This window comes from Hydra vulgaris, chromosome 09 (assembly GCF_038396675.1).
Source record: "Hydra vulgaris chromosome 09, alternate assembly HydraT2T_AEP".
Lineage (NCBI taxonomy): Eukaryota > Metazoa > Cnidaria > Hydrozoa > Anthoathecata > Hydridae > Hydra > Hydra vulgaris.
The window spans coordinates 57,815,380-57,834,262 of record NC_088928.1 but is presented as its reverse complement, the minus strand read 5'-3'; the positions used below and the strand labels follow the sequence as shown (position 1 = coordinate 57,834,262).

The 18,883-nt window shown below is 27.6% G+C and overlaps 1 protein-coding gene across 1 annotated transcript in view; it reads right to left on the bottom strand.

The window, feature by feature from the left end:
* The window catches only part of LOC136084888 (uncharacterized), a 62,681-nt gene that overhangs the window by 15,844 nt on the left and 27,954 nt on the right, over positions 1–18,883 (bottom strand). Inside the window, exon 4 of the mRNA XM_065806153.1 lies at positions 2,956–3,199. Within this exon, the coding sequence (XP_065662225.1) occupies positions 2,956–3,199 (244 nt within the window). The remainder of the gene's footprint in view (positions 1–2,955; positions 3,200–18,883) is intronic.

Below are 18,883 nucleotides of genomic sequence, written 5' to 3'. Positions count from 1 at the left end.
TGTATTTTCTATCATGGGAAGTTTGTATTATTATTTTTATTGTTGGTTATTTAAAACTGTGCAACGATTAAAAGATGTAAATCAAAAAAAAAAAAAAAAAAATTTTTCATATCAAGCCAAAACTAAATATTTTAATTAAAAATCGTAGGCGATGCATTCCGTTTATTTTTTACAAGTTTTTTATCAATATTTTTAGATAATAAATATTTAAAATCACAAGCGAAATTTGCTAAAATTTGTCATAAAGTGGGTATTTATTTTTTCATGAAAAACTACTTTTCTAATTTTCAATTTAATAATCAATCTAAAGATATATAACTTAATACATTAAATTAAAAACCATAATATAAAAAGTATACGTACAATACGGAATAACAAAGATATGATTAACATGATTAACAATGATTAACATGATTAACAATGTGGTATTAAAACAACACAAATATAGTGTCAATACGGCTTGGTTTGCAATGAATATTAGTTCCTTTATTTTAACGATCTGCAGATGATTTTTTTAGGAGTTTTTAAGTGATAATAGATGTTCAAAATATACTACAAATATAATGTTTTAATAACGGACTTCGCATTTTATATAGATTTAAAATTAACCAAACTATGCATTTTTTTAAGTATTTTCACCTAGTTAAATATATAGAACGTTTAATAAAAATAAAATAAAAATGAACATTTGAACTATTTTTAACAATTTAGGTAACAAGTACGATTGTTTAAAGAAAAAAACCCGTGTATTTATAGAAATAAAACACAAATAGAGACACTAATATTTTTGATAACATAAAATAGGTATATTTTGAAAGCTTTAAAGTTGGTTTAAATAATTATATCTGCAGATGATTTTTTTTTAACAATATATGCATATTAGGATTTTATAAAATCATATCGATCAAGTCCATGCATGCGGACTTTAGTTTTAGAAAGAAATTGAAATTGAAGAAAAAAATTATTTTTTATGCTAGTTTCAAACATAAAATCTTATGCAAATATACAATAATAAAAAGTTATTATTATTTCAAATTAAATTCGTAACGTAAAAAGAACGTTTATTCGTCGGTTTTTAATCACTCTTGGATACGGTTATTGACTTTTCTTTCAAGAAAAAATAAAAAACCTATATATTTTTTAACTGCCTGGACAATGCTGTGTTTAAAAATAATAAAAATAACAAAAAATACAGATTATTTTTCTTTAATTTTGGCTAAAAATCAATTTTTTCAGACCACTGTGTGCTGTGGTGAAAACATTTTTTTTTTGTTGATAAAACTACTTTTAACACAGTTCTGACGTTTTCTGATTAATGGGTTAACATATTTTAAACATTATTGGTTTAGTATAACAATAGCTAAGCATTTTCAGTGTCCGCCAATATCCATTGGTTAGACTTGCCAATGGTCACACTGGTATTTGCCCGACTCATCCACTTGACTAAAACATCAAAAACACTATCGTACTAACTAACTTTTCTTATATGTGATATTTGGGTCTACTTTGTATAGACCGTCATCAGGCGTAAAATGCCAATTTAAAAACCGTCACAAAGTAAAATATTAAAAACCTTAACGAAGTCATTACAAAGACGACGTTAAGTTAACTTTTTTTTTTTTTATCTTTTTCTTAAATAACGGTCTCCAACTATTTGAAACAACTTTTACCCCGTTATCCCTGTTCAGTAGTACCGGGGATAGTTTAACCTCCAGTGATATTTACGTATAAATAAATTCAGGCAATTCCCATATTTTCCTTTCATAATAATTGTCATTTGTAGATAACATTTTTGGGTGCAGCCAGTGGTATATCCAATGGAATTCTTTGCCATGTCGAGTCGCTTGAGAAGCATTTCAATTACCATTTAAGCTATTATTTTAATGTTCTATGTTACTATGCAAAATTTTCTTTTTTGTTTTCCTAATATCAATTCCCCCACACAAACACGTAAGCTTGTACATCCTAGGGTTGCTGTTTGATATTAACCTAGATTTGTTGTTACAGAGAATTGTTCTTAAATTAGGTGGTGTTGTAAAAATAACTTTGGCATTGGTGGATGTCAGTAAGTATTAATTTGGTTCTTTTTTTAAAATCAGTTATATCATTGTTAAGATAATCGATTATCACAGCTATGTCTTTATCAATTGGTATTGATGTATACAAAGCTATTACATTATGCGATACTTGAATTTCACCTGGACTGACACACCAGGATTTTGCATTGTTGACAAATGATGTAGAATAATTATCCAATGAGAACAGTAGTTTCTACCATCGGTACTCCTCTACATGGAACATCAGAATATTTTGTTAAAATTATTCAACCTACCCTAAGCAAAAACAAAGCACGCTTGGTAAATTCTACATCATTTGTCAACGAAGCAAAACACTAGTGTGTCAGTCCAGATAAAATTTAAGTACCGCATAATGTAATAGCTTTGTATACATCAATACCAATTGATAAAGCCATAGCCGAGATAATTGATTATCTTAACAATGATATAACTGATCTTAAAACAAGAACCGAATTAATACTTACTGACATCCATCAATGCCAAAGTTATTTTTACAACACCACCTTATTTAAGAACAGGTATAACGGGGTAAACTTCAAATAGTTGGAGACCACTATTTAAGAAAATCATAAAAAAAACAAAGTTTAAATTAACGTTTTCTTTGTAATGACTTTTGTAAAGGTTTTTAATATTTTACTTTGTGACGGTTTTTAAATTGGCATTTTACGTCTGATGACGGTCTATACAAATATAGACCCAAATATCACATAAAGGAAAAATTAGATAGTATGATGCTGTTTTTGATGCTGTATAACTTGTTATAACTTATAAATATAAAATTATCTAAAACTTTACATAAAAATTTTCATGAACTTTTTCATTAGATTAGGAAAACAAAAGTGTTTTTACCATTTTAAATAAAGTAGTAAGTTGTTACCTCTATAGAATACTTTTGTAGATTAAACCCAATAGATCTACCCCTGAAATTTCTTAGAGTACCAAGAGAATCAGAATAAACAATCTCTCGAAGAGTAGGAATTTTTTCAAGCAACAAATCGTTTATGTCAGTCATTTCCTTGCAAAGATATTCAATTATTGGAAATAAATCCACTTTACCATTTTTCAAAATATCAAATTTTGATTCTTCATAATCACATATTGGTTCTTCGATTTCAGAAGTGCTAAAAATTATACAAATGAATTTTATTTAAAACAAACAAAAAACAGGGTTATGTAATTTCGCACTTCACTTTGCAAAATTTCTGAGTTTTCTGTTAAAATATGTTTATACTGCACAGTGGGTCAAAGTGTGGCAAAATCATATTTGTTATTTAAATACCGCCTTAAAAACTTTTTATCAAAAATAATGCGAAAACTTTCCCTTTTTTCATTTTTTTAAAGTTTCTTATTTTAAAAAATTTTATGTTTATTTTTTTACCATATAAATAACTTATATATTATTATGTTCTTATTTAAATTTAAAAAGAATTATTTTAGTTGCATTTCGCCTAAATTTTTTTAGCAAAAAAAACATCGTTCATTTCGAGTGAAAAAATAAAAAGCTTTCAAACATATTGTTTAAAACCAACGGTTCAACCTTTATCAACCGTCTAAAGTTATATATCATTAAACACCACTATGGTATTGATCTCGTGGTTCAAAAACTGCCTGCCTATGGCTGACTAAACAAATACGTTTTTAAATTCAAATAACTACGTTCACGTTCACGTTATTGCGTTTTTTATCGATAATAATAAATTTAAGAGGAATTAAAACAAAAAAACTGTTTGACTTTATAATAATTTTTTTTTAATAGATTTAAGTTTCATAGATAATTTTTTGATTTCTAGTTACTGCATATTATTCGCTCAAATAAACATTTAGATCGCGTTGAAACCATTATTTGTCATTTTTTAAGTTATCATTAAAGTTAAAAAAACTTAATAAATTACGAAATTATGAACCTGTACCTTGGTACAAGTTCGAGACAAAAAAATGTGGAAAAAATCAAACTGAACAAGTTCAGCATTTGAAAAGAGAAATAAAATTTGGTTAGACGAAATTATATTTGGCTGGAAAAAACAAAAACTTGAAACGAAAACATTTTGTATGTTTACTTTAACTATAAATTTATTATATTATATACAATTTATTTTTCTTCTTATTATGATAATTAAATTATTGTTAAATTATTGTTGTAATTTAAGGAGGACGCCCTTCAGTTTAGTTTGAAGATGCGTCTGTGCGAACGAAAGATCGCATAGTTTCCGAGCTTTGGGGCTAACAATGAATGATGTTAGTAGATATAGGGGAGAAGGGGTACTGAAAAGTTTAACAATAATTGACAATGGAGAAGGATGCATTGACATTGAAATAATGTCAATTTATAAAAAAAAATAAAGTTTATACGAGCAGATTTTAAAGGTATTAATGTCTACAATATGGTATAGAAATGGTATATTTGCATATTGGGGAATTTGACCTAAGTTTCATAGAACAAATTAAAAATTTACCAACGTTTTATTATTGTATTATCATTTGACTGCAAGTCTAATTGTTTTCAAATATCAACAAATTGTATATCAAATTAACAATCTTTATTTGCTCTCTTGCGGATTATAAAATGTGCTTCAAAGCAAACACAAAAAGTCATTTGTCATTATTTCAAATACAAATTTCTAACTGCTTTCTGTAAAACGTTATGCGATGCAAGCACATAAAGTTATTATAGCAAATACGAAACGGTAATTGCTCCTAAGCAGTTTGAAGAAATTATTTTAAACGGCTTGCGCTGACAGGAGCAAAATCATATTTGTGATGTAAACAATACTGATGAATCAACAATACAAATACGGATAAAGCCATGAAAACTAGGAAATGAAGTGGATTTATTGCTGTAGCTGAAAAGGATGATTTGAAAAAGAAAAACATCTAACCAAAGAACTGACCAAGAAAAAGCATGATCATAGTCATCAGAAGAAAACTAGAGAACTGAAAAAAGCTAGAATGGAGGAAATCTGCTTGGAACATCCGAGCAGATTTCCCTCATTCTTGCTTTTTTCAGTTCTCTAGTTTTTTCTAACTTCCTTTTTTCAGATACCAGAAAGTAATTGAAATTGGAATTCACCATTTCTTGAAGAATAAACTCGACGCTCATTTCATCAAGAAAAAAGCTCCGGGATGCAGTGCGACGAATGACACCTCTAAGTAGAGAATTATCTCGGGTGATTCTTCCACATGAGCATTACGGATTTTATCTTGGTTCTCAGGATAATTACAAATATTCATTGACAAAAGTTAATTCGTAATATATAAAATAACTTTTAGCTTATAATAACCAATATATCTTTTTAAATCAGGCAAGACAATATATGAAGGTTTTCTTGGATGGATGCTCTGAAGATATTCTTTATAAAATCTTCAGAGCATCCATTGCACAAGGGTCTTTTCCAGATAAACTAAAAATAGCAAAAGTAACTCCAATCTTTAAGACAGGGGATCGTACAAATATAACAAATTATCGCCCTATTTCAGTTCTTCCAGTTTTTTCAAAAATTTTAGAAAGAATATTGTACAACCGAATCTACTCATATCTTGTTGAAAATAAAATTCTATACGAAAACCAATTTGGTTTCAGAAAAAATAATTCAACCGAGCATGCCATTCTTCAACTAACGCGCAATATAACTGACTCTTTTAAAGACTCTTGTTTTACACTAGGATTGTTTATTGATTTGTCTAAGGAATTTGATACTGTCAATCATCAAATTCTGTTAAAAAAACTAATATCATATGGTATTAAAGATAAAACCCTATTATGGTTTGAAAGTTATCTTACTAACCGTAAACAGTTTGTTTACAATAAAGATTCTATATCTCATCTATTAATGAATATAACATGTGGTGTTCCACAAGGATCCATACTTGGTCCACTTATTTTTTTAATATACATAAATGATCTTTATAAATCATCAAACTTAACAACAATAAATTTTGCAGATGACACTAACTTGTTTTTGTCTCATAAAGATATTAATATGCTTTTTACTAATATGAAAAATGAATTTAAAAAAGTATCTGTTTGGTTTAAACAAAATAGATTGTCTCTAAATATAGAAAAAACTAAATGGACACTTTTTTATCCACCTTCAAAAAAACAGAAACTGCCTCATATCATGCCAGACCTTTTAATTGATAATATAATAATAAAAAGAGAAAAAGTTACTAAGTTTCTTGGAGTATATATTGATGAGAATCTACCTTGGAGAAATCATATTGATAATACCTCCAATAAAATCGCTAAATGCATTGGAATTCTCTATAAAGCAAGAAATGTATTATGTAAACACCAGTTAACACAATTATATTATTCATTTATACATTGTCATATAAACTACGCGAATATTATATAGGGAAGCACTCATAGAACAAAACTAAAATCTCTTTACCTTCATCAGAAACACGCAGCTCGCGCAATAAATTTTAAAAATCGGTTTTTTCATACGAAACAACTTTTTAAAGAAATGAATATTTTAAATGTATATCAACAAAATGTCTTTAACATTTTATGTTTCATGTTTAAATGTAGAGAAAATTTGTTGCCAAACGTATTACAAAATCTTTATTGTATGAAACCTAAAAACAAATATAATCTTCGAATTAATAACAGTCTTATTGCCCCTTTTTGCCATTAAAGCAAAGACCAGTTTTTTGTTTCTTATCGAGGTCCTTATCTCTGGAACAAAATAGTCTTACCAAATTTTGATTTTTCTACCCAACTGACTTTTGCCTCATTCAAACATAAACTTAAAAGAATTATATTTTTAGTTGAAAATATTTTGATTTACTTTTAATTGTTTTTTTGTTTTGTTTGTTTGTTTATTCGTTGTTGTTCTATTTTGTATATTTTATTTATTTTTTAATCTTGGCTTTTTAAAATTTTATCTTGGTTTTTACATGTTTTTGCATAAAGTTGTATTATTATTATTATTTCACTTAAGACATTGTATTTTTATCAAAAATTAACCATATATCTTCTAGAAGTCCTGTCGTTACTAATGTAAAAATTGTAAAATATAATTGGTTATTGTAATATTTTTAAACGGCAAAATATTTAAAAAAAAAAAAAAAAAAAAAAAAGGTTTAGAAAAAAAACGTTGATTTTGCCGGACAGGCTTTAGTAGATATTTGATCTGACCTAATAATTGACAGTTATTCAACCGTTTCAGAGTATATTAATCCAGAGCAATCAGAGCTAGAGTCAAAAAATCATTTATTACAAGATCAACGTTAGATTGCCCATCATCTTTGTTCGATTCAATATTTTACTCAAATTGTGAAATGGGAATATTGTTTTTGTTGTCAGAATTTAAGAAGCTCTTAATTTACTCTAATTATAGCACGACTTCTTCCGCCACCTGTCCCGGTCAGCCAAGCGAGAGATGGTCTCAAAGTAGTAGGTATATCAGAAGAAGCTAAAGAGTTGTTTCCAACATCCATGTCTATGCTCAACGCATTAAACATTGAAAGTATTCTTTTTTGACCTGCCAAAGGATTTCCAATTCTTCCGCATGATGCGTTTGTCCATCAACTCAGTCTAGGCTAGCTGATAGAATTTGTAAAAAGTACAGTCTACTTTGACTCACAAACTATGCTGAAAAAGTACGTCTCTATCCATTCTCCCGCTTTAACACTCCCTCTTATCAAAAGGGTCCGACCACCTTGTCTCGCTGCCAAGCGTCAGACAGAATTTATGGCAGTTGTCATCCTGCAGAAGAATTCGGAAACTGCTGAATGGTTAGATGAAAATAAAGCTGACGCAAAAAATCTGATTATACATCAAGAGGACGATAACCTTTTAGTTCGCAGCGAGCATTCACTACCTATTGTTTCAATCAAAGATCACTTCATTGACCAATGGGAAGATAAAGAGTGAGTGGATTTATATTACAGATATAGAATAAAGCTTGTTTAGTTTGATTAGTTTGTTTATTATTTGATAAGATATCAACTGTTCTATAATATAACTTGCTAAGATTTACTTCTATATAAATGTATAATTTAACCAGAATCAAGGGTGAAAAAATCAATGGTGTTTACGCATGTTTTTCATGTTATTTTAAGGAAGGCAGGAGAAACAAAAACTGACATCATATATAAGGAGGGGTTAGCAAAATATTGACCGAATTTGACAAAGGAAGGGGGGGGGGAGAAGGGATCAAAAAAATTGAGTAAAACCACTGACATCATTTATGGACAGATAACCCCCTTTTGGATAAATACAGTTCAAACGAACTTTTGTATGCAGCAAGTAAAAGTTTGAAAGCAGATGAAAGATTTACAGAAGCAAACAAATATAGTGGTTCTGGCAATAATTCTTTGTTGCATATTTGTTAAACATATATGCAACAAAGAACTATCGCCAGAATCACTTACGTCAGAACAGTCCTTAGCTTATTCTTAAATGCTAATTTATCCAAAAAAATTTATTAGCGTTTAAGAAATAATGCTCTTCAGTTTAACTCTGCTGCCCTGAATGCTACCCTGAAAACATTCAGGTCAGTAACTACTCTGCAGAGGTACCATTACAAGATCTTCTTTATCATGCTACATCAAGATTAAGTTCAGCTTATAACATTGTGTTAAATCTGCCTGTGCTTAAAGAATGTAAGAGACTTATTCTAATATACAAAGCTAGCTTTGATGGTGCAACAGGGCATTTTGTTTATAAACAGCAATCAGAGGATACGAATGAACTTAATAATGACAAATCGCTTTTCATAACTTGCTTTGCTCCTTCAGAACTATATTGTTTTAAAGATGAGAAAAAACAGTTTTATTAAAAAGTATAACATTATGCAATGTATCTGTTTTATTGGAGGACGGTACAATGAAGAAAGTTGTAGTACAACATATTGCAAATATAACAATGATAAATGGAAAAATTCAAACTATTATTCCACAGCTACCAACTCTTACCGATGTTCAGTGTGTGGTGCGTTTCCAAACGAAATGAACAATCTATCTCTAATAGTTCAAAAAAAAAATTAGAAGACAATATCAGTTTTAAATTTGCATGCTTGGATAAAGTTTTTAGAATGTATGAATGTATCTCCATATCTCTAACAAGATACCAATTATGAAGTAGCAGACTGGGACTGAAGAAGTAAAAAGTATTGTTAAATTAAGCAAGGTTTAAGTTCAAGCCTAATTTCGAAAAAGGATGGGTCTTTCATAATCCAACCAAAAGTAGGTGGGGTGGTACATCAAACGATGGTAAGGCGGTTTACTCAGCAACTTGATGTCTCAACTAGTAAAAGGAACATAGATGCAAATCTTATGAAAAGGCTTTCTATTATTATCCACAATGTCATGGGATTATGACATTAGCTCATCAAAATTTGAGCAGCCGTCACGCAGTAGTTAGAGTTCTAGCTCAGAACCTTGAGGTCTGAGCTAGGTTCGACGCCGGTTCTAGTTCAATAAGCGACATTGGTAAGGAAGGAGGCGTTAACTTCTAGTTAAATGCTCTCCCGCGGTGCTCCGTGATAAGATCGTAAGGACTTCTGGGAGTACCTAAATAACCTAAAAAAAACAAAAAAACAAAAAAAATTTAAAACATTCTGTTGGGAAACTGCTTCGCTATATGTAGACCTGTACCATTGGTATCCTATGACCTAAACACTTCATAAGATTAAGGTTCTTGGCTATATAGTCATTGAATTATTTACTTTTCGATTGGGCATGTTTTCTGAAGAGACTCATCAGGCTACCAATAAGGTTTTTAAGATTTTTTTGAAAATTTTACAAGAAAATCCGATCTGAAAAAAAAGAATTTAGACCTTTTTTTTACCGTCTCTTGTGTACATCTGATCCTTTAATTTACATATATAGAAAAATGCATATGAAAAAAAAAAGTCTACCGTCTGGTGTCATTGAATGGATCCAACAACCGAGTACTCTACTTAAAATATAAATTTGAATAATATCCTCATTGTTAATTTGTTTGGTAATTTAACGGAATTTTTTATAAATAGAAAAATTTGGAGTTTTTAAATAATTTGCGTATTTATGTAATGAATGTATTTATGTAAGAAATGTTCCAAAAACAACAAAATGATATACTATCGTTAATAAGTGCAAATTTAAAACTGACTAATGATCGAATCGATGGATTGCTGAAAGAAATTAGTACATTAAAGGAAACTTGTGAAATGTTAAAAAAAGATAACGTAAACCGAAATGCTGATCAAAATAAAACTAACAAGCAGTTGATAAAGTTTGAAAAAACACAAAAAGACATTGAGGAAAGTCTAACGTTTTATCAAGATTGCAAAGAAAAAAAAATGAGCGAGTTGGAAAAAAAAAAGTCATCGAATGCAAATATAGGTGAGAATGAAAAAAATAAATTTAGACAGCTGGAAGATCGACAAAGGCGAAATAATCTTCGAATTGAAGGAGTTAAAGAAAATGACAACGAAAGTTGGGATGATACGGAAAAAATAATAATAAACATTTTTGAAAATAATCTCAATGTAAATGGGGTAATCATAGAAAGAGCGCATAGAACTGGCATTATTGAAAAAAAAAATCCAAGAACAATTTAGTAACAACAAGCCAAAAACTGTTTAGTAAACAAAAACAGGCTATAAGGATAATTACAAACGTAGACCGTTTCTCTCACACTCAAACATTATTTAATAAACTTAATATTCTAAATGTATATAAACTAAACCTTTACCATGTTCTTATCTTCATGTTTAAACTTGATAAAAAAATATCACCAATGTTATTTAATTCACTTTTTGAAAAAATAAACCACATATACCCTACCAGATTTTCAAAAAACAATTACATTCAATCCAAAACACATTATTCAGCAACCAAATTCTCAATTGCTAACCAAGGTCCTAAGCTGTGGAATACAATATTAAATAATGAGCTGAAATCTAATTATTCTTTAAACCAGTTTAAAACAAAACTTAAGCAATTACTGATGATACATGAAAATGAATTAAAGTTCTTCTAAAAAGCTTTTTAAACTAGCAAACAAAAACAAAAATTAACCTACTAATTACTCTTTAATATTATATTTAATATTCTAAACAATAGTCTGCTATTGTAAATGTATTTCTTATCTTATAAGTTTTGAATTTACAAACGATTTTTTTAAGTTTTATTATTTGAAATACTAATTACTAAAAATATTGTAAAATTCTATAATTTCAATTTTTATTAAAAAAGTTATTGTAAATTCTTTTTGTAATATTAATACTTATATATGATCTTATTTTACTAATCAGTTCTTAAATATAAATACTCTTTGAATTACTAAATATTTTAAACGTTATATATTTTATTTTTTGCATTTTGTTAAAACATTTTATTTGATGAATAAGCATTTTTTTTTGGGGGGGGGGCTTAATGATAAGATGAATTTTGTCTTCTTCAAGCCCCAGTCATGTAAATATTTGTTTTTATAAATTACGAGTGTAAATTATTTTTAATCGGCAAATACAATACTAAAAATAAAAAAAAAAACAAAAAAAAAAAAAAAAAAAAAATGTAATAAAATTTTTTCAAAGCAAGTTTTATTTTTTCCGTAGATTGTGTTTTTCAATGCAATAAACTTGTTTCTAATAAAATAAGTTAACAAAATTTTTTGTTTTGGGGGTTTTAGCTAAAAAATGTCACGTTTGACCCGCTGTTTAGTGTTTGAAAAATAAAGCATAATGTTTGAAAAATAAAACATAAACATTAACAGTATCAAAAAGTGATTAAAAATCGATGAATAATTTCTTTTAAAAATGCAACATTTTTTAATTTTTCTATAAATTTATAAATATAAAGATTTCTTTTTTTAAACAAATGTTATAGTAAAGAGTTTGATTTGAAATAATAATAGTTTTTTATTGTTGTATTTTATTATTTTATGCTTTCAAAATACTAGTGTCTACATTTATGTTGCATTTTTATAAATTTAAATTACATTTTTATTTTCAAAAACATTTCCTTTCTATATATAATCGTATTTGCTTACCTAAATTATTAAAAATAATTCAAATATTTGTTTTTATTTGATTTTTATGAAATATTCCATACATTTAACAAGAAGAAATACTTAAAAAAAAATCGCATGTTTGGTAGATTTAAAATCTATGTCCAAATTTAAAATACAAAGTCCGCATTAAAACAGCATATTTATATTATATTTTTAATATCTATTATCGCTAAATAATTCCTAAAAAAATCAGCTGCGTATAGTTTAAATAAAAGAACTTATATTAGTTTCAAATATACCCAAAGAGATATAGCTGGAGGGAGAACAAATCCGAAAATGATTTCAAACGCGATATAGCCTTTGTTGTATAACTACTCCAGCGGCAAGTCAAATTGGCTTATAACGCGGTGTTAAATAGAAAATTATGTTACTACTGTTTCTTAAAAATGAGGTATTTTAACTTCGTTCTCTCTCCAGTGTATTATACCTCCTTGCTATACCGTATTGACACCGTATATTTATGTTGTTTTTACACCACGTTTTTAATCATATCTTTGTTATTCTGTATTAATCTGTAGAACATTTGATTATTTGCGTGTCTCTTTAAAAATTCACGCACACCCTCCCCCTCTTTTTATTGTAGAATTGCGTCTGAAAGTGAGAACTATTCAATATCTGAATTAACTCAAAATCTTTGTGAGAATAAGAAAGATTTTCAATTTTGCATATTAATGTTCAAAGTATAAATAAAAATTTTGAGAACTTTAAATGTTTATTGAAGGAAATTAATCATGAATTTAAAATAATTTGTTTCACAGAAACTTGGCTTAAAAGCAATAAAAAAAAAATTTTATTTTGACTTCACAAACTAATCATCAGCAGGTGTATTCACATCCTTCCGTTAAAGCCTGAGATAAACTCTCGGCTGGTTAAAAAGAAATCGGCAGTTATTAACGGCAACGATAAAATAAATCATATTCTAATGTCTCCGTTTGGTTAACTTCAGGAGTAAATTAAGTTATCGGAGAGCTGCTATCGCCAAAATCTAACACTGCTATACCCTTCCGTTAAAACTATCGGAGAAATTTTCTATTGTACAAATAATTAAATAAAATGGTATTCAATCAAAACAAGCGTAAACAAATAAGTTTACTTTTATAAAAAATAAGCTATTATATATACAATATCAAACTTATATGATTTATATTTATGTATATTATTTATACACTTATTATATTTTAAAGCGAATGTTATTATAAATTTAAATGTATTTTGCATTTGATTATAATGCACGCAATTTTACAAGTATATGTATATTAAATTCATGCGTATTTGTATAACATTTATGGTTTTAATTATGTATTAAAGCAAATATATATGTACTTTGATTCATAAATAAACAAGTACGTGAATATATACGTACATATATATCCATTTATATATATATATATATTATATATATATATATATATATATATATATATATATATATAAATTACTACTAGCAATAAGGCATATATCATTTTGGTAAAGCAATTGGCTTTTAGTAAAAATAGTTTCTTTGATCTTAGAGAAATCAATTGGCTTAAGTAAAACTATATTGGTGTTACCTTTTTCCATTTTTACTAAAGTAGTTCAATTTCTTCCAAAAATTCCTTTTGGAAAACGGTTATCATTTAAGTTAATATTGTCAATGAAATATTTTTTAATTCTCAATAAAACTACACTTCCTTCTCGTATTTCAATTAATTTTTTTTCTTTTTCAAAACAAATTAAACAAATTTAACACCTACAAATTAAACAAACAAACTCTTAATTTGACTGTGACTTAGGCTTGAATACGGGATTTTAAAGGTGACATAATAAATAATATTTAAACTTTCAAAGCACATCTTACGATGTTACCAAACGCAACGCGTAACAACACGCAAATCATAATAAGGCATAAAAATCAAAACTCGTTAAAAATAAAAGTGGTCTTTAATTAACCAATTTCAAATATTTTTGCAATAAAGAATTATTTTGAGGGTTATTTAAATAGAAATTAAACAGTAGTTTGTAAGAGAAAAACATCTAACATTTTATAAACACGCTTTCGTAAAACATGCAGAAGAATTAAAAAAAAGTTCCTTTAAGTAATTATCGACAAGCAAACAAGTCTCTGAATTTTAATCATAATTTTACTCAGCTCTGGGAAAATGATTACAAGGTATCCAAGTGTCACAAAAAGTATTCGAAATATTTTTATAAAGCTATTGTTACATACAACTTTCGAACAAATGTAATATGTATAAGTAAATTTTTGTACAAATATAATATATATAAATAAATTTTCGTACAAATATAATATATATAAATAATACAAATAAAATATATATAAATAAAGAAATCACACAAATATAATATAAAGTATATAATTTGTTGTGAAAGTTAGTTTGTAAAATATGAAACAGTTGTTATTAGTTTTTAATAATAACTGATATTATTTATTATATATAGTGTTTTAATAAAAATTTTATTATTTAATAAATTTTTATTATTATTAAATTGTTATGTTAAGTATCACTAATAACCTCAACAAAAAAACTAAAGTCTTCATTTTATTTGTGTCCGATCGGACCCAATCATGTTAAAACTCTAAGAACACGCTCCTAACGTAACGCCCTTAAAACATTTTTGAACATTTTTTTCTTTTCATATTGATTACAATCAAAATTTATCTACAAATTTTAAATATCAATCAAAAATACATGCCGTTTAAAAGTTGTGACCTTTTAATTTTATTTTTTGGAGTTAATTGGAGAATAACAAACTATAAATAACAATAATTTTTTAACGAGAAGAGATTTTTGCATGAAATTTTAAATCGAATTAAATCGAGTTAAAATCAATCGATGTCAAATTGATTTTAACCAAGTTTAAAATATGATGAAATTTTTTTTTTTTTTATTGAAACTCTGCAAGGACCCAAATTTTAGGCTTAATATTGTTTCCAGTCTCCGATCATTGCAATTTTTTGTAAAACATTCTTATTTTTGCATTAGTATGATAATTAAAAGTTTTATGAAAGCACCATTTCTGGAAGTTATCTGTCATAAACACAAAAACTTCCAGACCAGCTTGTTTAACCTCTTTTATTTTCTTAGATATCAATATTTTCAAAATGTCATAACAGAAGGTGGTTGCAAAAATATAATCCGTTTCTAATGCACTTTTTTTTCGTAAGAAATATTTCCACGTGGATGTGAATAAAGATTGCAAGTCGTGAGATAATAAGCAAATTTAGTTCGTTGAGATAATAAGCAAATTTACAAAAAATATTATCTATTAAAAAGTATTATTATCAATGTTATTTATATTCATCAGTGTTATTTATATTCATCAATGTTATTTATATTCATCAGGGTTCTATTGTAAGACCATTATTATTTTTACTTTATATAAATGTTCAAAATTTAGCTTCTAAAATATTAAACACTATCTTATTTGCAGATGACACTAATTTATTTTATTCTCACAAAGATATTATTGCTTTTTTTTTTAATTTTATATGAAGAATTAAATAAGACCAACGAGTGGTTTATAAGTAACCAACATTTATTAAATGTAGATAAAACAAAGTTTGTCCTATTCCATAATAATCCCACTCCATAGTAAAGCCGATAATATTTGTGTTAAATTGTACAATATTTCAATCAATAACATAATAATTGAGGGAGTTGACTATGAACTTTCTAGGAGTGCTTATAGATGAGTTTTCATGAAAATTCCATATTAAATTATCAAAGTTATCAATGAAAAAATGTTAAAAAAAAAAATTAAATTAAGTTAAACAACTTTGTTCCATAATTTTACTATAAAATAACATTAGAAAATTAGTTTTCATATCTTTTGATGTTAAGTTTGTGGTATTGTGATACCTTATTGAGAAGTTAAATATGAATGTTCAAAGTTTAAGTGATCAAAATTTGTCAATTTGACGGTATTTTTTCAAATTGATTTATTTTAGGTGCTCCATAAAGTCCTTTCGATCTTATCACAGAGCACCGTGGAAGAGCATTTAAAAGAAAGTTCACGTCTCCTTCCTTACCGATATTATAAAACTTGCCCAGAGGTGGTGCAGAACCACGGATCTCGAGCTTCTAAAACAGGCGCGCAGACCAATGCGCTACGGCTGCTGTCCCATTGCGTGTGTATTTAATATCTTTAAAAAAAGTATATAAGAAAATAAAAACTAACTCTTAATTATTGACGGCGGTATAATAAGACTCAGGAAATTAAGAGTTCAAAGTCTTGATTTCTCGTAAAATAAGAACCTTTTGAGTTTATATTTACTAGAAAATTATGAGTGAAACGATAAATTAAGACTCTAATAGTCTCTTAAAATCAAAATCTGGAAATTTAAATGTCATAAAATGCAAGTCAAAATTTCCAGGGGAGTTGAGACTTCTGTAGAAAACACAAAATCAGTATAATATAGAAATGATTAATACAATTGAAGGCATGGGTACAAAATGATGTAACTTCACCAATTATTGATTTTCAGGTTTTAATGTTATTAGTATATAAAAGAAGTTTTATCAGTTAGTAAAAATATGACATAGATTCAAGCACTACTTGCATAATAAAACCAAGGATTTGGGAGAAAAAAACGTATTTTTTACATTCATTTGGTGCAAAAACGAGGTAACTCCGATGATACCTACTTTTTGTACCGGATATATTTGTGTTTACGTTACATTGAGTAGTGCCCGTTTGCGTTTGTTTAAACATTAAGTTTACTTTTGAAAGACATAAAGACTGTCTGTAATGAATGTGACAGAATTTAAAAAATTTTATCAAAGCGTTTGCAGGGTGAAATGTTTTGATAAAATTACATAGAATATGAAATTGCTGTTTTAAGAGAATTTTAAAAATATTGTTAATAAAGAAAAACAGGATCTAATTATATTGAAAGACGTAGGCTTAGTCTGGTAATGACCCAAAGCGTTCATCCTCGTGAGTATGTAACATGTATTAACTCATTGTTTGGAAAGCCTCAACTGATACCTGTCAGACTTATGAGCAATTGTAGAAACATATTGCTGCAGAAGAAGATGCATGATGTTAGGAAGATATTTTATACTGAGATAGATACAAGAAATAAAAGCCTGTTTCCTCTACACAAATAAAAGCAGACACTATTGAAGTAAGGAAAAGTAACAATGAAACAGTAATGCCAACATTCGATTATCAGCAAAACATATCCCTCCCTCATTTGATAAATAGTAATTTTTTTCAAACGTCAGTCTTAGGTGTATAATTTTTGTATATTTGCAGCCTGTTCTGAAAAGTCTTATTTCTTTATGTATAAACGGTTGCCGAAAAAAAAATTATGTTGTGAGCTTCCTGCATTTTATAATTAAAAAATTTCTTGCTGCATCAGTCAAAATGCTCTACCTGTATTCAGAAAACTTCAGTTCACAAAATAAAAATCAAACTCTTGCAACTACAAACACGCTTTAGCTCATACTGTAAATTTTACCAATATAATGCATCTTTATCAAGAACCAGGACACAGCTTCATACTTTGCAGCTTAAGTTTTGGTTTGATCGAGAAGAAAAAGAGAAAAATAATGTTTTTACCAGAAGAATGGATTTTTCTAGTAAGAAACACATGTCACAAATTTACTTTTGTGTCAGTAGACTAAGAGCTGTTTTTGAACTTTAGCAGCCATTTGTCTCATTTATTCAAGAAAAAGGTCAATAATAAAAGCAAAGAAAAGTTTTTAATCTCGTCTTTCCGTGTAATGGATTATTCAAGAAATTATATGCAATGCAGTAGTTTGGCTAGCGGTATTTTAAAAGAAGATTTTGTCCTTAAAAAATGCGAGGGCTGTCTAACTTTATCAAATGATATTTAAGTTTATTTAGGAGTAATAACATTGAAGCGTCTAAATTATCTGCATGTAAAAGAACTTGTAGAGAAATATGTTCCACCAAACTGCATGTGGTTTTACAATATGTTAAAGTGCAAAGTTGCAGAAGAAGATGATCCGTTTTTTAATGATAGTTTCACATGCAAACAGAGAGTTTTTTTAAATGTGATTTAACATTATAAATAAAGAAATAGAGTACGCATTCTGAAAACTTTGTTATTTGTCTATTCTGGTATTCTTTTACTGGATTTAAACCAAAAAAAAAATTAGTTATATTTCAAAACTTTTTATCTAAAAAGCAAAAACAACAAAAAAAGTACGTATTATTCAAATAATTTTTTAAACGAGATAACTATACGAGTGAATTTTTTCAATATTGTCGTTAGTATTAATGATACAAAAACAAAATTTAAAGTGAATATACATTTTATAATAAGCTACTATGCGCCTATGCATAAAGATTAGAAAATTCTGAAAATCTCAAAATTGTTTAGTTTTTTCTTTCTCCTAAACAATTTGTGAAAACGGAGTTACATAGAAAAAAGTTGTAACCCATATAAAACAAGTATTAAAATAATTGCTAAGTTGACTTGACAAACGCTATTTTGAATTTGATGACAGCAACTATGCAGGGCTAGTTTTTGTAGATTTATCAGAAGCTTTCAATACTGTCGATCATGAAATGCTTTTCTATAAGTTGCAAAACCACAGAATTTTTAATTTTAATTTTAAATGGCTTCCGTCTTATCTTCGGACATTTTCTCAGTCTGAGACAGGTCTGGTGTGCAGTCTAGAATAAACGATAAATATTTTGATTTCTTGCACTGCGTAATAATTTCTTGTCTTAATGAATCAGCTTGAAGATTAATTATTTTATTTTGAATTTTTTTGCTAAGGTAACAGAAAAAAAATTTCTTCTGATTAAATTCGCCTGATGTGCTCTTACA